The sequence below is a fragment of the Neocloeon triangulifer genome, unplaced genomic scaffold, assembly GCF_031216515.1.
Source record: "Neocloeon triangulifer isolate White Clay Creek 2 clone unplaced genomic scaffold, ASM3121651v1 ptg000012l, whole genome shotgun sequence".
In the NCBI taxonomy this organism is placed as follows: Eukaryota; Metazoa; Arthropoda; class Insecta; order Ephemeroptera; family Baetidae; genus Neocloeon; species Neocloeon triangulifer.
Genome location: NW_026775554.1, coordinates 6,355,873 through 6,378,308, shown reverse-complemented (window position 1 = coordinate 6,378,308; position 22,436 = coordinate 6,355,873). Strand labels below are relative to the sequence as shown.

At 36.3% G+C, this 22,436-nt stretch overlaps 2 protein-coding genes across 2 annotated transcripts in view; one reads left to right on the top strand and one right to left on the bottom strand.

The window, feature by feature from the left end:
- Positions 1 to 19,801, top strand: part of LOC132197370 (ankyrin repeat domain-containing protein 6) — a 37,801-nt gene extending 18,000 nt beyond the window's left edge. The window contains exons 2-12 of the mRNA XM_059620620.1: positions 115 to 289; positions 1,374 to 1,472; positions 12,309 to 12,410; positions 16,612 to 16,812; positions 17,621 to 17,719; positions 17,783 to 17,881; positions 18,034 to 18,261; positions 18,319 to 18,498; positions 18,560 to 18,979; positions 19,157 to 19,481; positions 19,538 to 19,801. Of these exons, the coding sequence (XP_059476603.1) occupies positions 149 to 289; positions 1,374 to 1,472; positions 12,309 to 12,410; positions 16,612 to 16,812; positions 17,621 to 17,719; positions 17,783 to 17,881; positions 18,034 to 18,261; positions 18,319 to 18,498; positions 18,560 to 18,979; positions 19,157 to 19,481; positions 19,538 to 19,707 (2,064 nt within the window). The 5' untranslated portion in view covers positions 115 to 148 and the 3' untranslated portion in view covers positions 19,708 to 19,801. The remainder of the gene's footprint in view (positions 1 to 114; positions 290 to 1,373; positions 1,473 to 12,308; positions 12,411 to 16,611; positions 16,813 to 17,620; positions 17,720 to 17,782; positions 17,882 to 18,033; positions 18,262 to 18,318; positions 18,499 to 18,559; positions 18,980 to 19,156; positions 19,482 to 19,537) is intronic.
- On the bottom strand, positions 19,599 to 22,248 carry LOC132197371 (mitochondrial tRNA methylthiotransferase CDK5RAP1). The gene is made up of 9 exons (XM_059620621.1): positions 21,834 to 22,248; positions 21,520 to 21,765; positions 21,232 to 21,442; positions 20,965 to 21,110; positions 20,704 to 20,909; positions 20,215 to 20,649; positions 20,018 to 20,158; positions 19,805 to 19,957; positions 19,599 to 19,726 (listed from the first exon to the last, which is right to left on the bottom strand). The coding sequence occupies exons 1-8, from the start codon at positions 22,075 to 22,077 to the stop codon at positions 19,820 to 19,822; spliced, it is 1,767 nt and encodes a 588-aa protein (XP_059476604.1). The 5' UTR covers positions 22,078 to 22,248; the 3' UTR covers positions 19,599 to 19,726; positions 19,805 to 19,819.
- Positions 22,249 to 22,436: the final 188 nt, after the last annotated feature.

Sequence of the window (22,436 nt, the reverse complement as noted above, 5' to 3'; positions counted from 1 at the left end):
TAGCACTCTTATTCGTGTAATTAGCTATAAAGGCATTTAAAATTAATTTTCATAATAAATATTTCATTGTATTGTTTAACTTTTGCTAAAAAATTTGATTTTTATTTGTTTTAGTTGGCTGGTGATTCCACCGTGAAGTGAGGAGACGATGCCCTTGGGCAGGACCAAGCACGCCCCATCGGCGGCCGAAGCCGAGTTGATGGAGGAGGTCAGACAGGCCGCCGTCCGTGGCGACTCAGACACAATCGTCCGGCTCATGGGCGAGGGCATCAAATTGGAGCCAGATGAGGTACAGCACAAATCCTTATTAATTAACTTAATTAATTTATATGACGCAAATTTACAAAACAAGATCATTTAGCCAAGGCATTATTAGAATAATTTTTCAAAGACAAATTAATACCCTAAACACGTTATAAATTATTTAATAAATCTTAGAAGTGTGAATTTTTTTATTTACGACTTAGAAAAGGCTGAATATTTCACGCAAAAATATAAATACGTACTAACTAGAATTTACATTCATATATAAATTTAAAGTATACTATTTTTTTTTTGTATTCAAATATTTAAAAAAATTAAACAAAACAAAATTAGTTTTACTTCAACATTATTTTGAGGATTATCCTCATCTGAAAACAATTAATTGTGTGAACTGAATGTGTTGCTCTATTCTCTTCATTATCACTTAATAAAAGTGATTCAGCAAATAGCACGTCTCTCTCTTTTCTATATAATTTCTCGAGAATAGCCGCACACTGGCGGGAGGATCGCCGTTTTTCGGTCCCTGCTTCATTAATAAGCATTGTCCTGCCGGCGTGCGGCATTGTTGGGGCTGAAAAGCGCCGCCTCGGCCAAACGACCATTGCTAATTACTTATTCAGTCCGCGGCCACACAAAAAATTCTCACAGAGAGAACGACGCCGCACTGTGAAAAATTGCCGGCTCGAATCCATCTATTTTTCTCGCAACTACGATTACGAATCATAATTTCTGATCGGCCCCATAGCGCGTGAATGCAATTCTTCCGCTTCGATTCTTATAAACGTTTGGCAACTCCAAAGGCCGAGTGAAGGTTGAACTCATGTGAATCTCACTGACTGTCAATATTTGATATAAAAGAAAAGTTGTTTGTATTTGTGTTTGATTGATTTTTGCCAAATGAGAACTCACAACAAATAATTTTTTATAGTAAGACGATAGATTAAAAAAATTGCTTGAAAAGTAGATTAATTTTATAGTAAATTTTAATTTTTTTCATAGATTCAGCAGAATGATGTTCAATATTGATTCTCATAATATGGGATAAATTAAACAGTTAATTTAATTAATTTACAGTTTTAAATTATTGTTCTTTTGCTATGCATTTTTAGGCTGGCCGCACCGCAATGCACCTGGCTTGCTCGGCGGGCCACGCCAACGTGGTCGCTAGTCTTCTCCTGAGCGGTGCCGACGTCAATCGACCTGACGGGGTGAGTAGACATTTCTTATTCTGATCAAACAACAACCCTTTATCCTCCCCACGATTAATCTCCCTTTCACATATAATGCACTCCCGACACTGACAAAGTCGTTCTCTGATTTTTGATTTACCTCTTGATTAACCTCGTCGCATTCCCGGCTGATTTTTTTCAAAAGAGCTGGTCTAGACGCCATTAATCACAAAAAATTTATGTCCCCGTTTTTATCTCGAGCGAAAATCAAGCAAGACAAATTACACGGTTGCACTTGTTTGTTATATAAATTTGTAAGCACTTTTTGCACTCTCCTCATTAAGTTATGGAAGCTGTTGAAAAGTTCATAGTTCGTGTCTCTTATAGGAATTTATACGATTTAACATTCGTGTTTTATTAATTTCGACGCGCCGTAATTGAGATATTGCGCTGCCGAGGCGACACTTTTATATTCGCCTGCTTCTTTATTGCCTTGCTCGTATCGGCATCCAAACAAGCCGGTTGAGAAGCCACAAAACTTCAACTGCCTCTTTTTTTTTGTTCCCATCCTCGTTGACATGTTAATAAAAAGAAAGCCAAGTGTGAGAAATCCTTTTTCGAGCACAGGCGATGCATATCTCGCGGCAGTTATGCAACCTACTACGGCAATTAAAAACCGTCCAAATTAGAGGAATTCCTGTGTGTTTATGCGCGACTGCTTGCACGACAACATACACACTAACGGAGCCGCCGATTTGCTTATTTACGGTGCTTGTTTCTGAGGTGGCAATTAAAAAAAATACTCATCTGAAAGTTAATGACTTGTAGAAAGATTCGGTTTGATCAAAATTCGGCGATTAAACGAGTAAAATAAAACGTCACACGAGCTGATCAGGTGCGGTTGTAAAAGTTTTACGACAAGGAGTCGTGCCGAAGTAAAATAGGAAAAGATCTTGTTTGCGTTTTTCGACCGTTAGCCCTGAGAGAGCACATCTTGTGGGTCAGTGCCAGCTAATTGAGCAATCACTGCACGGTACAATTATATATCCGCGCTGACTGTTTTTCAAAGCGCTCTGATAATCGATTCACAAAAACATTGGGACGAAACAAGCTGTTTTCAGCCAAAATGTGGAACACGATCTGTTTTCGTTTGAATGAAATAAATTTTGATGGGCGTTGAGCAATTTCGTGTTTTTAAACGGAATTCCAAAAAGTATTGTAATTTAATGTTTTACATTCAAAAAAATAATAAAACTTTATGCACCATTAACTATAATAAATTTTTTTTAATGCAATAAGTAATTTTTTAGCTAAAAAAATAGTTTTTATAAAATGATTATTTTGAAATAAATTTATTTTTAATTATTTTATATATTTAAAATAAATTTTCTTTGTAAATTTTTACACATGGTTGACGAAAATAAATATATAAGGGGATCTAATGCAGATTATGTAGTTACTTTGAGAAATACATGATATCATAGAAAATTTTTCGACTAGATGACTTATATTCCATTATTTAAACTTACTCAGCTATGAAAAAAAATTTCTTAAATTATGGTATGATAATAAAATTATGCAATAACAAATTGAAAATTCATAATTTTCACAACAAGGGTCTGGAAGTATTGATGGTTCATTTGATATCACTCTGTATATTAGTAGGTGAAATTTTATTAAATAATTCTATGATTTCAATTTTTTATTCACTGGAATTTTGTTCTTTTCTCTTTACAAAATACAGAGCTTTTATCAATAGTAATTTTCGTAATTTTAGTTAACATCATAGATATCAATATTTGTATAATTTTGCATTTGCGCATCCATGTGGTATGTTTTTCAACTGAAAATAAATATTTTACGGAAATATTATATATTATTTTGAACTGAAAATTCTTTCCTTTAGCACTGCTTTAGCATTTGGTCAAAACAACCTCCCAAATGAAATAAACGAGCGCAGGACCTTTATAAAGAACCAGTCTTTAGATTTTTATCACTTTTGTTGATATTTGCCGGCCAAATTGCGTGTTTGTTTTCAAAGAACGTCAGAAGGTGCTGTCCAGTCAAAACCGTTATTTTCCAAACTTTTGTTCTTGATTGATGCCCCTGCCTGATGATTAATACATTTGATACATTTCTATATGAAAAATAGATTACGTTTTCCACACGGGCAGCTGATAACAGTTCGCATCCTTTGAGTTTGGTAAAGTGGTCTGACGTGTAGCTGTCATCAATCATCACCTGGAACACGCTCATTGCTCGGCTGGTCACATAAATTACGCGGCTGGCCATTTTATGTATTGCGTAAAGCGTTGGGCAAGCGAAGCCATAAAGCCGGCGGAGGAATTTCGAATTTACATACATCACGTGTATTAAGCATCTCAGTGGGAAATTAATCGACCGATCTGGATTTCGCTGACATTGAGAGTGGGAAGAATGCGAGCTGGCTCTCTTCAGAGCAAAAACTGCATTGAAAAATTTTAGTTGCAATCTTAATCGATCATCTTTTTACAAACACTTTTATGACTTCAACTTAAATTGGCTTCTCATTGCATGTTTTAATCTTAATTCAGTCTGAAAATGAATCTCGGCTTTGAACTTGTTAAGCTGCACAATGGAAGTAGTAAAGTTTTTTTTGAAGAGTCTGACACCGGAAATTTTTTGATGCACTCTTTCCCACAAGAAAAAAAGGAAACAGTTTTGGAATTTGAAGGATTTTTTTTAATGGAATTTTAAATACTTTCATGGAATTCAGACGGTGTTTCAAAAGAAATTTTAAATGTTGAATAAAAATTATCATCTTTTGTTTCTTTATCTGTGTTCACAATCATATAGCGCAGCAGTTATTTTTTATGGGGCAAATAACTCAAATTCTTAATAATTATCAAAGTTTCCATTTTTTGATGTTACAATCTCATTTTTAATAATAATGATTTATGATTTATCATACCCTAATAAAATGCTAAGTTTCTCGCTATTTCAGTTATTTCAGTTAAAAATGGCTTTGCTCATCATACATAAAATTTAGAGTTTTAAAATATAATTGAAGAGAAAAAAAAATCTGTAGTCATTAAACATATGAAAAACAGTACACTGTCCTTATTTCCACTAATATGCGGTGTAAAACACAACATCTAAAAAGAAAGAGGAAACATGACAATTCATTAAGCAAACAAGGAAGCACTCGAAACACACTTCCCCGACGAACACGAATTTTTACATCCGCGACTTTCTTAGAAACGCAAGTTCCAAAGTTTTATGCAAATGCGAGACAAATCACTTCGTGGACTTTATCATCCTAATTTTTATAATTGAATCGCCTTGCAAATCCGCAACGATGAGATTTGAGATTTTCGCGCGAATGATCTTTTCAATAAGCTTGTACCCGGTTTAATGACTGGTCTGCCTGCGTCTGCCGAGCTCCAAGACGCAGATCAATGAACCCAATGTAACGATGGCAGCTCGGCATTATTTTTATGATTGCCGCTCGCTCTGCACTCGCTGGTGTACGTACTACACTAGTGGCAGCGTCATTATCCTATTCACCGCGCCTTGTGAATCGTATGCACACATTCACCAACAATGAAAAGGCGAATTAGATGGGAAGACCACGCGTGAACGTGAAAAATATGAAAGACCAGGAAGATGTCTCGGCGTGTGAGAATTAAATTTATATAAATTTGTGGCGGCGAAACTCAAAGCTTGTGCTCTTATGAGCTGTCCGGAGATTTCACATAATAAAAAACCGTTTGCTTTTGGTCCGCGAATAAAAAAAATCGGACAGGTCAACAATCAAAATCGTGGGTGTAAAAAGTAGAAAGACTCGCTTCCTTTTGCTTTAATGAAAGAAATAGAGCAGCTTCTTCTGGCTTTCTTTGATATTTTCTGAGGACGACAATGAATTGTATTATCGGAAGATGCTGTTAGAAAACTTAGAAAGTACGCAAGATGCGATCACAAAAGGATGTACGAACGCATCAAAGAGAGCAGGGAGCGACTTGTTTAACAATGGGAAGTAAGTCGTGACAAAATAAAGTAAAACACTTAAAATTTAAAATCAGGCATGGAAAATAAATTTTTATTTTACTAAAAAAATTTAGATGATAATTTTTTAATTGTATTTAACTATTGTACAAACCTATAGTGCTTAATTTCTTTAGTTAAAAAATCGTTTATATGCAGTACTAAGAAGTTTAAAAAAAATTTTGATATTTTTTTTTGCAATTTCGTATAAATATTGATAAAAAAATAATCAAAAATAAATAATTAAAATAATAATGGAAAAAAAGCGGATACAGTTGGATTGTTGGATATCATCTATGTATTTAATCAAAGTTCAAAGTGCCTGCGCCTTTTTTTACCAAATTTTTTATAAATGGAATCCTGTGATAAATGGTAGGATACAGATTTTGAAATCTTTTTAGTCATTTAAAATTATATTTTATTAAAAAAAGAAAAATAACATAAAAGATAAAAAAAATATCAAGAAAATATTCTTTGATTTACCAAAGTCCTAAAAAAATGTTGAAAATATTATTGAGAAAATTTCATCACGAAAAAATATTTTATCAAAAAAAAAATAAGGATTTCTGCTTCAGAATTTTTCAATCAACCGATTCTTACAAAACTTCCTGAAAACGGATTATTGCGACTCTTTTAATTTTCATATTGAAAATCAAGTGAAAATCAAGGACGTGCAGGCCCACATTACTGCGGTTGCTAGCGAAAGTCTCCAGCATCTCTGTCTCGTTTCATATGAAAAATTCGATCACACATCCTCTCTCTAATCACCGCAGAAGAAAACTCGATTTCATAGCTGGTCGTTACGAAAATCAGAACTCGACGCATCACGCGGAATAATTTGCACGTTTTGTGGGTCAAGAGCTGCCGATCAACTTCTTTTTTCTGCTTTTCCTGGTTCCCATCACACATACCGGCCGAAGCTATGCGCGAATAAAGCCATAAAATGGATTACTCTCAGTGTGGTTGGCACACTTCTGGCCTGATTAGAGTCCATCTATCTATCTATCGAACTGAGGTTGACCGCACGAGCATCTCTTCATCCGTCGAGCTCGATTTCTTAATAGTGTTTACAACCTCCCCTCTTACTTTTATAAAATTACCTGTCTCTCTGGGGAACAATTAGGGTTGGGATTGTGTTCGAAGGTCGTATTCTCTCGATGATGAGCCAGACCGCTCTTATTCATCTCTCGCTCCTCTCAACCTGTGTGTGGTCAAAATGGAGAGATGCTCTCCGTTTTTTTCTCATTTCAAAAGTAGTGTGTGTTCGATGGATGCACATACTACAAAGTGGTTTGATTTGTGTTGTTGCTGCTGCTTTAGAAATCTGGTCACGAAATTCGCCGACCCGGCCAATACTATCGTGGTATAAAGTGTGAGAAAGTGGCAACGAAGTGTCAAAAAGCAGGTGCTTTATTAATCGAGCGAAGAGAGAAATTGGAAATAAATTCACGGTGCGTTAGTTCGTTGAATTGGAATGGGAGCTGCGATAGATATCGAAATCTATTATACAGTCAGCAGTACCTTTAATATTAAATTAAAATAAATAAAACGGATGAATCAACAGTTTTAAAATTTAGGTTTCATACCGAACACTAAAATTGAGTTATTCAATTAATTCATTGGAATAATATATTTAAAAAATACAAATCACTATTAGAATTTATTATTTAAACCTTTTAGTTTTTGATTTTTTTTTTAATTTTCACATTGTTAAATTAAAATAAAGTAATAATAAGATATATGAAATAACTCTGTCACATACATAACAATCGCGTACACAATGAATTCTCATAATTATTCATTTATTACACAATGTAGCCTGATTTGTTATTTCAACTTCAACTTTCCAGATGAAAAATCGAAAAATACTATTAATTAATGCAGGAAATTTTTCAAAATAAATCTTCCAGGTCGATTTAAATTTTAAAAATATTAATATTATTTTCTTATGCTTTAAAAAAATTTAAATTTTTAGTCTAATTTTACTGCATCAAAGTTTCATTCATTATTATTATTATTATATTCAAAACTAAACAAAAACAAGGAAAGTATACAAACAATTTTCTTGTACGACCTGAAAAAGGAGGAAGAGTGCAAGGAAGAATAAAACCATTATATGATCTACGAGAGCAGGAAAACCACCAACCTTTGTAATATAAAAGTGATTCAACATGGGGGATGCTGGGCTATTAGGCTGCAACAGATTCACTTTGGTACGAACCGCCGGCCGCCGAGGAATCTCGTGGCTATAAATTAAATGATGCTGAGAAAAGGTCATTTCGGTGAGCTCGCGGTGGCTTTGAGGCGAGCCAGCCCGCGTATATTATAATAAAGAGTCGCGTCATTAGGGCTCTCTCTCGTGAGATGCACCCAACCTATGTAATTTCGGCAGGCTCTCGAAAGAAACACTCATAGACGGCTTGCAGGAAATGCGCCGCCAAATCAATAAAACACAACAGTATAATCTGCATAATAAGCTGAGACGTGTTTTGAGAAACCTCACGTTTCCGCGCCTCAACCGCACAGATGTAATTTTCGCCGGCGAAATTTGTGGCTGTGTGAGAGAAAATTAAGGAGCTTTCATCTTTTTGGTGATGCGGGTGAGAGAATTTATTTATATTATGCCAGAGAGGATCGCGCGGTAGTTATAAATTTATTTCGTGTTTGTATGGCTCGTTTTTTTAATTTCAGGAAGGCCGCTCAAAAGTAGGCTGACAGTTATTTTCTGGCAAATAGAACCGAATAAATTCGATGGAAATTTCATCGGCATCCAGCAGCTAATAACGGCTCAGTCAGAGGTTGCGAGAGAGTAATTAATATATAAAACAGACAGACGCGATTAACAAAAATTTAAATTTAGCATCTTTAAAAATAACCTTTTTTTACAAATAAATTTTTTTTTAAAGTTTTTTTACTTATTTTTTTTTAAATAATTTATTTTTTTTTAAATTTATTTTTTGTAAATGGTTAATTGTAAATTAATAATTAGACAAATAAAATGATTGATTTAATTTGTGTATGTATAAATTTGCTGGTAAATTATCTTTTGTAATTAATACCCTTAACACACAGTATTACGCTTGACCAGTGTTTCTTTGTTGATTAATCCTGAATTGGAAGTTATAAAGTTTAGAATTACGAAAATATACTTAGGGATTCATTATAGAAATAAACATATCCCCCCCAAGATTCATGGTTAATAAAGTTTATCTCATAAAAACTTGCCCTTTTTGATTAAAAAAATTGTATATTTCTAAATTGTAAGGAAGTGAGAGTAATTCATTTGCTAATAAATCTCTAGTTTCAATAACAAAAAGTCAAAATGGCTAAAATAGTCGGTTTTTATTCAACTTTCCAACTATAGCCCCTTTCTTATTTTTACCAGTTTTGAGAGTTAGCTTGTCTAAAACATGCACCGTATTCCAAGAGTGATTAAAACTGATAAGAATTTATCAGAAAAAAATTGCCCATGCTGATGATTCTAAAAGTGGGGTTTGAAGATTTTTTTGAAAAGTCAAAAGACAAAAATAGCCAGGCGATTTTGTACTTATTAATTATGTTAAATTTAATATGATGGTTCACTCGGCACTTTGTGAATAAAATTGCTACATTTAAACTCGTCGTGCGGAAAACGATACTGTTTTTAACAAATCGTCTCGATTTCCACGCGGCTGGCTCTGGGCACAAATTTGCAACTAAATAACAAGTTGTTCGTTCTCTTGATTCACAGAGCACAGGACAGAGTATAATTTCCACCGAGCTCAATCATTGTGTTACTCGAACCCAGTCGTAACACAAACCCTTTTTACTTATATGTGGCTAAATATAAATATACTTTTCCTCTGACGCGAGACGTGTGTGTACTTAGCGTACGTCTGAATGTAAAGAGATCGCGCTTGATCAAACTTTAAACTGAGAGCTCGAAAAGTTGGCCCTCGGCGATTCCAGCCAGTCTTTAACAGTTGTCGCCGCGCACCCAGCCAGCATTTGGCACGCTGCGCCTCTCTCGCGTTCACTGCGAGGCAAAAACACCGCGCCCAACTCGCGTAACCTCTTGAGAGATTCGCACGCGGTGACGTGAGTGGGCGTTTGTTTGCCAACTGGAAGCTCAAATCGTATAACAACGGACATAAAAAAAATCGGTCTTACATTGATCTTGGACAAATTTTTTCATTCCTCATTAATTTTACTTCAATGTGTCAGGCATATTTCAATCTTGGAGAAGTCAGAAATTTCGGGGGCTGATAATTTGAAAATGGTTTTTGTTAAATTTTTGACATTGCTTTGTTATTATTTTTTATTTTACAGTTCGAAATATTTTTGCTTTAAAATAATTTGGCATTTAAAGTTAGTGAAAATAGTATAACAATATTTAAATTTTATTAAATTTGGAAATAGATAAAAACAATTTAAATTAAATAGAAGTTAATTTGTTTTCAAGCGAGTTTTCAATTTGAATAAAACCATTTATATAATAGATAATTGAAATGAGTATTAAAATTAACCTCAGCATTCAAGATTTAGGCTCTGGGTGTTTGAGGATGATCCTTATTCACTTACTTTTTTAATTGGCAGCTGGCTCATGATCGAATGCCTCGACAAGCTATGTCATTCACGGCGGACACAAAACGCTTGTCAAGGTTGGTTTTGCACGACACATTTTTCCCGTGCAGATGTTTTGCTTTGGCTTTTCGAGATGCTCTCTTTCGCAGCAGCTCCTCCCCAAAAAGAGAGAGACCTTATTTTTATACTCCTGCTTGAATATACGCCGGAGAGCACATAAAATTTATGTACCAATCTCACTTTACACGAACCCTTTTGCTCTGAAAATAATATCCGCCGCGGCAAATTTTCGAGCCGTCTTAATTTTCACACGCGGGACTCCTGATAAAAAATAAATAAAATAAAAAATAAATAAAATATAAGCAGGACGTAGAAAGAAAGGAAGATGTAATTTCGTTTTGTATTATTTTCCTATCACATGCGTTGTCATATTTTCTAATTAGGGCCTGCCTTCTCTGTTAATGAGTATCATTCTCTCATTCTTCTCCGGCGCATTAGTTTCATAATTGGAAGGCAGATCCTCCATGGTTAGAATATAAAAACTATTAACTTCATCACGCATTTTATTTTTAGACAATAATATTTTAGCCATTCTTAGAGAGTCTTGTAAATTATCGCAGAGTGATGATTTTTACGCTTTTTCCGCTTTTTCGGCTTCCTCCATAATTCATCGAAAAACCGTGTGGTCATTTTTTCCACAAAGGTTTGTTCCATCGTAAATTTGCCACGCGTAGCCCAAAGGCCCCTCCAAAAGCATCAATCTTTGCGGCTGCGTGACAAGCGAACAATTAAAATTCCACTCGAATTTCGGCCTCAAAGAGACGAGGAGGCGTAAAATTTTAATTTCCTTGACATTGAAACGGTGATCTGTCCACGGAGTGAAATAAATCACCGACACACTAATACAGAGGAAAGCAATAAATTCTTTAATACCTTCCTGGCGGTGCTCTGTTTGTTGACACGCAAGCCAATAAAAACCAAAAATATATTAAAAAAGGCATTCGATCTGAAATGGAATTATTGCTTCTCCATTGTTTCGCGAGCGGACATATCTCACGAATGCATTATTTATTTGTTCATTGCCAGATGACGCAACGCCTAATCAGTCGTGACTCTCATTATTTTAATTTCCACGTCACGCCGCTGCCACCGAGTCTGATTTGCGCAGCGTTTTTTTAAACCAAAAAGTTTTCCTTGAGACCTTGCCGTCGGTTCTTCCTCTTTTGTTTGGACTGCACTGCTGAAGCCGCAGGGCCACTCGGAGAAAAAAGAACATCTGTGATAGTTGAGGAGGAAAGGCGCTGGTGCCAAAATGGTGCTTGCTATTTTCGTGCCAAGTTCCTATAGAAGAGCAATTACGTCCAGATCTAACGGGCCTTTATTGCGCTTCAATTGTTCACGACTGTCTTTTTGTATTGCAATCTTTATCTGAACTAATATTTTTACTTACTTTTCTTTTACGATTGAACTAATTTTCATTGCAACAACATTTAAAATTAAAATTGAGATTCTATTTAATTTGCTTATCATATTTTTATTAAAATCTTTAATTTTTAAAGTCTAAACAAAAAAATTGTAAATTAATATTACTGTCATATTTCAACTTTTTTTGTTAAATTTATCGCACTCTCATAAATGAAAATAAAGATTCTTTTACGAGTTTTTGTATTGTTTCGTAAAATAATAAAAAAAATTGGTCAGGACAGTGCAATAATTTGTTAAAAGTTTAGCTTAAAAAATGATCAATAAATTTAAATTATTAATGTAAATAATCAATACCCCTTTGCTTATCAGATTTTCTTATGGACCAAAACATGCATGGTCATATTATTTTAAATACATTATCAACAATTTTGAGAGAGTTAATTTAATAATGAAAACTCTAGATCGCAGAAAAAAACGCTTGGAAATATCTTAACAGATTAATCGATTGGCTATTTTCCACCATCTTTGCAAGCATTGAACTCTCCTCTTGGTGCGTCCAACAACCCGCTCTTCCCGGCAGCAAAACGGTCCCTGCGAGCGAATTCCATATCAATTTGCCGAGATAATTGCTATCGGCCGAAAGCAAGAAAACAAAATTGGTATGCGGCTGCCGGGGTTTAGAAAATTACACCTGTAGATTTTGATGAAATAATTTGCTCCTGATCGAGTGAAGAGTGAGGTGACAGAGAGCAATTGCGCGCGAAATTGATTTTTCGTTCGAGGAAGGGTCGTTAATTTTTATGAACGGCAATTTTTCATCGAGTTTTTTGCAAGTCTGAACGTTCTGCTTTGTTGATGTTGCAGTCTGGGTGTTCTCCGCTGCAAAGGGCAGCCGCCGAGGGCCACCTGGAGGTTGTGCGACAACTGCTGAGGCACGGAGCCGACGTCAACCATCAAGACTCGACGGTGAGTTCTTTTATATGCATGAATGTATCTTTCTCTCTCTTTATGGTTACATTTTTTTCTTGCTTCAGGAGATTAGTTTCTCAAGATTAACATTGTTTAAGGTTTGGATTCGCAAGCAAGTCTCGCATGTAAATAGAATTTATATACATTTTGCGGTTATTTTATTCCAAAGCCGGCAGAAAAGCATGCAGCTTTCTTCTCTTTAATAGAGTGGCTTTTTGCATTGCACGCTGAGAGTCGTAAATCAGAATGATCTCCAACTAAAAACGCGCTTTAGGGACTCAAGCAAGTTAAAATTCCACATTCCTAAAAGGATAACTGCTGATAGTTGAGCTTTTTGAGGCACTATAGACATTTCTTTTGCAATCCATACAAATTTTTCACAAAAATGGGCAGCGCAAATACAAAGTGATACAAAGTAAGAGGAAAGTAAAATTTTTTTATTAAAAAAAAGGAGTTTTGGTGGGTTAGGTTAACTTAAAAAAATTTATGGAATAATAATAATAATAATTAATAATAATAATAAATAGATTATTATTCTTTTAAATGTTACTTATCACAAAATTTAATTTGTGAAAAGAATATTGTTTAATAACTTTTAAAGCTATTATATCATTATGTTCATTTTAAATCACATTAAATTACTGTTTCCCATTACCTTTTTTAATGCAGTTTGTAGATCTACAAACTTTTCAATTATTCTCATATCCTACTTAAGAAAAAAACTGAAACAGAAACAATTCGTGACGACTCCTACGGTGAGAGTAATTTAGAGCGATAATTATTAATTTCTCTCTCACTTCAGCGTGCAATGTGAAATTGCTCAATTCCCATCAGTCTGTCCGTCGTGCAGAGTAATGTCCCTCGTCCAAAGAGCAGTTTTACACGCTCGATTATTTTTACTCTGAATGCAGCCGCAAATTGAGTTCCGTGTATAAAGGAGTGCCTCCGCCAACTGCACTTTTGTGTCTAAATGCACCTCTTCTGGCGGCGGCGTCTCTCCGCAGCTTTTTTCTTATTATTTTATTTTGTCACGCGCAGCGGCGTCGGAAAGTAAATTGTGTAAAATGCGCGTCACGACGTCCATTGTCCAAACAGCGCAGAGATGCGATGGCCCTCGATATTATAGCTTTTCCCAAACTCTTATCGCTTTTCGAAAAAGAGCCACAGAGGACAACACACTCCAATGAATGATACATAAAATATGCTGCTTTTATATCCGAGCTCGCATCGCGGGGCCCACTTTGTGTGTGGGCAGATGAGTGATGGTCCCTTTCTTATTTATATCTCCACGCGTCATAAAACACGCAAACGAAAGAGCAGCGTTTCCTAATTCAGAAAGGACACATACTGCACGTCATTAAAGAATAAAAAGCAGCTACGATCGGGGCTAATCTTGAAAAAAAAAACCGTACGTCCCATTTTCATCCATTAGCATTAAATAACCATCTTTCATGAGGTAAAAAAATGGTTTACGACTAGATGTGTGTGATAAATTTTTGAATGAATAAATAAATTCCTTATTCTACTTTTTCTCACAAAAATATACTGATTATCTTATAATGCAGTTTTGGTGGTTGAATTAAAAATAATAAAAGGATACTCTCATATTTCATCGCTTTTTTCCAAGAATATTTTTGCAATCTATATACAAACGTTAAAATCTTTAAGCTTAAAAAAGTCTGCTATACGTGACAGAAAATTTATAAAAATCCATGAAAACATTACACAGAAGTATATTGCTGACCATTTTATATTAATTTTGAGACCAAATCTATAGAAAATAGAATTTTTCGTCAGTAATTAATTCTCGTTTCAAAACTTTTTAAATTCGCTCTATTTGAATTAATTACACAGTCTCAAGTAGAAACTCTTGAAATTTGTTTTAATTAATTTGGAATTGTCAAAGAGATTCTTTGCTCCATTTAGCCACATTGTTTGTCATTCTTCCATAGAAACCAGCGAAAAGTATAATGTAAACTTTTTATTTTGAATGAGAATCTCTGAATCAAGAGCTCTCCGTCTTTGTAATGCATATTAGTGAAAGCTGGTTCTCCGTGGCGTACGCGCTGCACAATTACACGATCGTCTCAGCAGGATGCGCAAGGAGCACCATTATTTCTTTAACTCGTATATAACAAACAAAATATATTACTACCCTGTGTTCAAAGTGTAAGGATGTGAATTTCTCTCTGCGTGGAGAAAACACGCAAGCGCATAAGAAAAATTGAAGTGTGATTTCGAAGGCGTCACTTCCAGATTATTTTTTTATTCAAGTGCATTGTAGCGCTTTATTTATAGACCCCTTTGTACCAAGATGAAGTTGAGTTATATCATCCTGCTCCTCTAAACACATCTGCATAATATCGCACGCGGATCACCAACACCTCAAATCCAACACACGCCTTTTTCGCGCACTGATCTTTTTTGTAGTGGAAACTGAGCTGTATTATATCCCTTCTGGATTCCTTCCAGTCACTGTTCTTGGAATAAATTATAGGGCCGTTTCGCACGAAAATACAACAATAGATTTTATCTGCCGACTTCTAGCAGATCTTTTCTGCCGAGCGCTAATATCAATTTACTTTTTATTTTGTTTTTAAATTAGAAAAGATATGCAACACAAAAAGAATAAAAAACTTTATTTATATACAGCCTGAGGAAATTGGCAGCAAAATTTATTCAGACGAATTTAGATTGGATTTATTTTAAATTAAAAATAGCTTTTGTTTAAATTTTTGTTCCTCTCCTCAACTTTTTAACTTGACCACGTATGCTCTCAGCTCGGCAACTCTGTGCAGGCGCAGTGCCGCATTGTACAATAAGTAATTTATGAAGACAGGCTTGGGCTTGCGATAGCCAATAATTATAACCGGGATGATGAATACTTTGTTGTGCTCTGCGTGCATTACCTCGAAATTTATTGTTCTCCGTGTCGTTTTTTTATGCCCTGGAGTGGGTGGCACTCTCACAATTTAATAAAAGAAAGAGACAGAGAAACGATAATAAAGCAGCACTGCCAAGGTGTTGAGGCATTTTTATTTTCCAATGGGCCTCTTTTATAACTGCGGCAGAGAGGAGTGCAGGGCCACTCCCAGACAGGAATCCATTGATTCAAACCTGGCTTGTAGCTTTTGGGAGTTGAGTCGAGGTGTCGGATGAAGATATTTTTGACATTAAAATAATCGTGGAATTCAATTTGATGCTAAAAGAAGTGATAAATATCGAGTTTACTATACAAGTAAACAAAAATAAAAACAAATCGAGATCCATCAATCTCGTCACGTTAGAAGGAAAAACTCTTTAGTGAAATCTTCAAAACACTTCTTTGGCAAAATATTGTACAGGTTTTTTAACAACGCATTTGGGATTCGGCTCGCGTTTGTGCCTTTTTGTGAATTCAACTGAGCAACCTGTGAACCAGGAGCCGCGTGCACCGAGCTTCAAAGACGGTCACGACGCCTCAATTTCCTCCCGTGATTTGCCAGTCGCGGGTCAAAGTTGAAAACAAGCCTGCAAATCCTGTTCAACTGCATCACGCTCTCTGCTTGATCCGACCGTGCAACTATTACTCTTTTTCCGCTTACAAGGCCCATCAGCAATTTTGTAATCGCTACACACGGCTATTATATTTAATTACGCTTTTTTTTTGTCAAAAATCCGCCGCTCTGAGCTGGTTTTTGTAAATTTCTTTTTTCAGCCAGGCCAAAAATAAAAATATGTATATAAAATCGCTGCCGGCGGAACAAAGAAGAAGCTGATATTTCTTGCACCTCTCCATTATTTATGCCGGAGATCAGTGTGAAAATTGTGTTATACTTGGACGAAACGCCGGCAAGTGTTGATTTTGTATTCATGACATGGAAAATAGATGATCTTTTAATCAGTGATAAAATCGAAATGGGCGTAGCCTCAGGCACACGGATGCCCAAATTCTGACCAAACCACAGGGTCGGTGTGTCGCACATAAATAATATTTCGAGCAACCAGATTAAATTAAATGGACGCGGCGGCGCGTTGATCATTATCGTAATTGCTTCCATACACAATTCAAATTGCTCTGCTGTGGATTTGTTAAATTTTTTGCACCCGGTATGAAAATGAATAAACTTGTTCGTTTTCCTTGATTAGCTTCGTATAACTAATTTAACTGATCCTTTTTTCATTTGGTCTTATTGAAAATGTTGATTGCATGTTCTAGCACGGCAACACTGCACTGCACGAGGCGAGTTGGAAGGGTTTTGCGCGGTGCGTCACCGCCCTGGCCAAAGCCAAAGGCACCGACCTGGAAAAGAAGAATCGTGGAGGTTTCGCGCCTTTGCATCTGAGCTGCCAAAACGGACACAATCAGAGCTGCAGAGAATTACTTATGTCTGGATGCAACCCTGACATACAAAATAACGTAAGTTTTTATTTGCGTCCTTTTTCATTATTGTTGTGACTTATCCAATAATTATTCTACTCAAATCAATAAAAAAAATGCAGTGGTTTGGTCTAATTGTTTAAATTGATCTTTGAAAACATCTTGTTCCAGAAACACATATTTTTTTTTTAAATTAATGATTAGTATGATTAATATTTCTTTGCCAAATAATTATTTTTCCAAATTCTATCTCTATTTATCCAAGGTACATAATTTACACCACTATACAGAGATCCACTAAAAAATTTTCAAATTGACATTTTAAGAAACACTACAGCTCAATACAAACACATATTGTAATCTCAATGACCACACATAATTTTAATTAAATTTATTTTGTGCATTTAAAACAAACGTTTAAATAAAATAAGAATAATTGCTTCAAAAAACATCGCCAGAAAAAGCATCAGTTTGTTTCACAATTGCAAGTGGCAAATCTCTAAAGTAATTGAGTGAAAATGAATAGAGCCTTTCACATGAAATTTCACTTGAGGTGAGAAAAAGCAGTAAAATAATGTCAGTCACGCCTGCTCTTGCGGTTTTCAATGAAACAGAGCATTGCCAGGCCTCCAATTACCGACCTGTGAACATAGGGCTTGACACTTAGGCATTTTATTACACTCGATTATATAGAATTTTGCCTGATTAAAATAAAAGGAGAGGAAAGGGCAGAGCTAAATATTTTTAAAGATACTAAAAGAAAAGTAATTATAAATGAAACATTTAAAAAATTAAATATAAAAAAGATTAAAAATTTTATAATGTAATAAAAAAACATTTTTTGCAGTACGGAGACACCCCTTTACACACAAGTGCCCGCTACGGTCACGCAGGAGTCACGCGCATACTGATCAGCGCCAAGTGTAGGGTATCCGACCAGAACAAGGTATTTATTTTAATTTTACGATTCTCTCTTGCTTGGGCACTTTTACGATTTGATTGTGTTCAGAACGGTGACACGGCATTGCACATCGCAGCAGCCATGGGGCGCAGAAAGTTGACCAGAATCCTACTGGAGGCGGGTTGCGACAAAAGTCTAAAAAATAAGGTAATTTTGCATTGAGTAGCGCAACAAGTTTATTGTTATGGCGACCGGCATAAAACGAGACAAGTTGCTCTGACAGTTTTATTAGAAAATTATAAATCTCGCAGTTTCTTATTTAATTGGCTCTTGTATTAAATTGATGGTTCAATTTCCAGCAAGGAGAGACTTCAAGAGATATTGCGACAAGGAAAGACCTGAATGAAATTCTGCAGATTTTGAACAGCCCTGCTGCAGCCCTGCCACCGAGTTCGTCACCAGACAAGATTAGGAGCAGCAGCAGAAAAGCCAAGGAGAGGAAAAGCGAGACCGGAAAGAAAAGGGAAAAGGCAGGAAGCGGTACCAGCAGCAAGGACTCCAGTTCAAGACCTAAAGATCGCAAAAAGGTTTTAAAAAATGTTTTTTTTCCCTGTACATGAGCAATTTATATATTTTTTTTTCAGTCAAAAAGCGGGAAAGTACATTTCGAGAAAGGAAAAGGTTCCAAGCAGTGGTCTCCGTATGGCTGTCACTACTACCCAGACTCGACCTCGTTTCCACAGCCAAATTTGGACTCTCTACCCAAAGAACCACTGAAGAGAGGGGAACAGTACTTTTTGGATTTGGCTGGAAATATTTGCAAGGTAATTCTAATCCTCGTCAAATTTAATGAATCAATTTATTCTTTAAAATTATATTTTTCAGGGTCCCGTCGGGGTTGGCTACACCTGCTACTGCGCACCATTTTTCAAAAACATGGAGGCGCGTTTAGACAAGGACAAGCAGGAGTTGAAGGAACACATCGACGCAGCTCACGCCCGCCTGGACGAAAAAGTAACCAGCTTGGAAATGAAAACCCATGGGAAAATCGAGGAGTTGTCTAGGTGTGTGGCAGCCGAGCGCGCCGAGTGCCACGAACGACACGTCCATCTGAAGAAGTGGCTCAGAGGCGAGTTGGTCAGAGGAGGAGCCACAAGGGCGTCGGAGAGACTGCCCTCCAACAGAGTTGAGCGCCAAATGTCCAGAACGAGGAGTCTCGAAGACCTGTTGGATGAGCAGCGAAGGCCACAGCAGGCTCCCGTCCTCAATGGGTCTCACCAAGACCTGCGGTGGCCCCCTCAAAGGGTAATTTATACTTTTGCTGTCTGAGATTTAAATTATTTGAATTCATTGAATTTTAAATAAAATAGAAAATCAATGGATATTAATTAAATTTAATTGATAAAATTTTTATTTAAAATTTTTTTATCAGATTTATGTTTTCAGTTACAAATATTAATGATTTCATTCATGTTGTTTTAGGAATTTCTGCCTGTGGCAGAGGAGTTAGACGATGGTGCTAGTTCAGAGTCAAGTGAGGAAATAGTACAAGCCCCCATGAAAAACGGCCATGACTACGAAAACGTTGCCTTCAAAGAGGAATGGACTGTGCAGCACAATTGGAGGCAGTGGGATGAAAGAGCCGAAATGCTCGACGCCAGACTTGCCTCCTTAGGCATGAGGTGCCGATCAGGTGTTTACCACAGCAACGGAGCTTCCCCAGCCACGGACACAACTGGAGAGACGCCCAACGAGTCTGGATACAGCAGCAAATTGTCAAAAGGACCCTCACCAGACATAGTTGACGGTAAAAATAATATTCAAGAAATTTTCAATGCATATTTTACTTGTAAATTTGATCAGGTCAACAAGTGCCCAATGGTGTGGTGATGCCACCGAGTCAGCAAGGCTACTACAGCCCTAGAATCGGCGGCCACGTGCCAGGAGTGCCAGTCATGAACAGACAAGATCCCCAAATAATGCCGCAGTTACAAAAACCTATTGTGAGAAGATCCACCGCGAGCCTTGTATAGCCAAGCACATTTGCCTGTTCTAACAATACTCAAAATGTATATTTCCCGATGTGAATTTTGTAATGAAAATAAAATAATTTTCTATTTAATTTAATACCTGGTTGTTTTATTTTTATATTACAACTGCCGACTGGGTTTCTTTGGCTCTCAACTCTCTTGTGTCAGGTCCAACTGCTGAGCTGCCGTACTCACGCACGGAACTGTGATAAAGAGCTTTTCCTTGCAGCGATTGTGAATTTGCACTTCTAACCTAAAATTTAAAATTAATTGTGAGGAAACGTAATACTTTTTCTTTTGGAAAATTTAATACCTCAACAACAACATAATCTCCAGCCTTAATCTCCCTACAAGAAACAGAGGCTACACTTTCAGGAATGGGCTCTGCAGGGAAGATAACTTTTAGATTAGCTTCGTTTCTTCCAGCATAATCCAGTTTTGATTTCCGACTTGTCTATAAATAAATAAAATTAAATCCAATACATATAAACACAGACACTATAAACTCACTCCTTCAACCAAAATAAGTTGCTTTCTGCCAATTTGAGATTTGTTGAGTCTCTCTGTCGTCTGCCGCATAGTTACTGACATTCTCTCAAATCTGCTCTTTTTCACCTCGAGAGGGACATTATCCTCCATTCTGCGATGGGCATGTGTTTTTTCTCTGAGGCTGTAAGGAAAGATGTACATCCAGTTGTACATAACTCCCTCCATGAGAGTGATGGTCTCGTCGAACTCGGCATCAGTCTCGCCACAGAAACCACAGATGAAGTCAGAGGACAGAGACAAATTTGGGATGATCTCTCTAGCGTGATCCACAAGCTCTAGATATGCCTCCCTAGTGTAACCACGACGCATTCTCTGCAGAACTTCGCTGTTGCCACTCTGGGCAGGTAAGTGAATATTCTTGCAAATGTTGTCCCTCTCATTTATCAAATGTAAAACCTAAAATTGAGCATCAACGAATAAAATATTTCCCTATAGTAAAAATTAACTTGCCTCATCCGGAAAGTCTTTCGGATGGGGCGAGGTAAATCGAATTCTCATTTCAGGGTCCACGAGCGAGACCTTATCGAGCAAATCTGCAAATCGCAGTCCACCTTTCTTTATTTTGTAAACAGTTTTGAAACCTTTCGCCATGTTAGTTTCAGCTGAGAAAAAATGTTGCTGTTCCGACAAATCACGGTAGCTGTTTACATTCTGGCCTATAAGAAATAACAAACTATTTTAAAAAATTATTTAAATTGATAGAAATTTTACCCAACAAAGTAACCTCCTTGATACCCTGTTCAGATAAAACCTTAATTTCTTCTACGATAGAAGCTATTGGCCTAGATCTTTCTCTTCCTCTGGTAAATGGCACAATGCAGTATGAACACATGTTATCACAGCCTCTCATTATAGATCTGAAAAAAGCATAAAAATATCTAAGTTAGGGGAAACTCTCACTATTTTACTTTGCACTCAAATTATTTATTAATATATAGTTGAAAAGTTTATCTGTTGAAAGTGACCATTTTAACTTACACAAAAGCAGATCTTGAACTCTCGTTGAGTCTGATAGGCATAACATCTGCGTATGTCTCATCATGAGACAGCATCACATTGACAGCCGTCTGGTTATCTCGGCTGATGGCCAGCAGACGAGGTAGATCGCGGTAGCTGTCAGGACCAGCAACAATGTCAACTGACTTTTCCTTCTCGACCAATTTTTCTTTCAGCCTTTCTGCCATACATCCTAATATTTTTTAAATTTATCCACTCCGTTATTTATGTTAATTTTCGATCCCTCTCAGGAATCTCATTAAAATTTACCTAAAACTCCTATTTTTAGGGGCAACCTGTCTTTCAGTTTGGCCCGAGCGTTTTTGATACCACGGTAGTTTCTGAGCTGGTTCCAGACTTTGGTTTCTGCTCCTTCGCGGATAGCGCAAGTGACGACAAGGATGATGTCAGCGAATCGTATGTCCTCCGTTTTCTCATAGCCCTTGTTCTTCAGAATAGACCACACCACTTCAGTGTCGTTGACATTCATTTGACAGCCATAGACGTCAAAAAACACTATACAATGATTATTTGAAAATAAATTTTAGACACTAAAAACTAAAAAGTATATTTTTTACACAAACCTTTCTGCCCATCTCCGCTGATTTGGTCAAGGTACGGAATGATGACCTCAGCTTCAGGAGGAGGTTCAAGATCCTTGTGGATCACACTGTTTGCAAGAAAGTGTTCTAAACCGGGTCCGTCCTTGATGTTGGCTTTGTGTTGAAGACTTGCTGAAACACCAAAGTTTCGCAGGAAGGAGTTGTTGCGCCGCTGGAAAAATCGCCTGCACGGAAAATAGCGCAAAATCCTCAGAGATAAACTCATGATTTCACTGTTTGTGTAAATTGCAGAGGATTAAAAACATAACCAGCAAAAATTGTTGTGACCACAAGGCAGAAACGACGTTATAACGATAATTTATAATTTTTGCAAAATTATTTTTTCTGGTTGTTCATGTTATGTTATTGTTCAGGTTTACCATATGGATGTGGATAAATATAGATCAGGCTGACAAACATAGACACTATACGTATTGATTTTTTCGATTTTTTTATGAGACAATTGACTTGTTTATCGGAGTGAAATATAACGACATAAGCATTTAAAATGATTTTAAGAATAATTACAGTTATTAATATAAGGAATTATTTATATAAAATTTTTTTATCATACTTTTAATTTAA

Excerpts from the sequence above, each read along its gene's own strand:
- LOC132197371 (XM_059620621.1), bottom strand. The coding sequence starts at position 22,077 with ATGAGTTTATCTCTGAGGATTTTGCGCTATTTTCCGTGCAGGCGATTT. Across the intron at positions 21,111-21,231 it reads AGTTCAAGATCTGCTTTTGT|ATCTATAATGAGAGGCTGTG; the intron begins GTAAGTTAAAAT and ends TGCTTTTTTCAG. Across the intron at positions 20,910-20,964 it reads CAAGGAGGTTACTTTGTTGG|GCCAGAATGTAAACAGCTAC; the intron begins GTAAAATTTCTA and ends TATTTCTTATAG.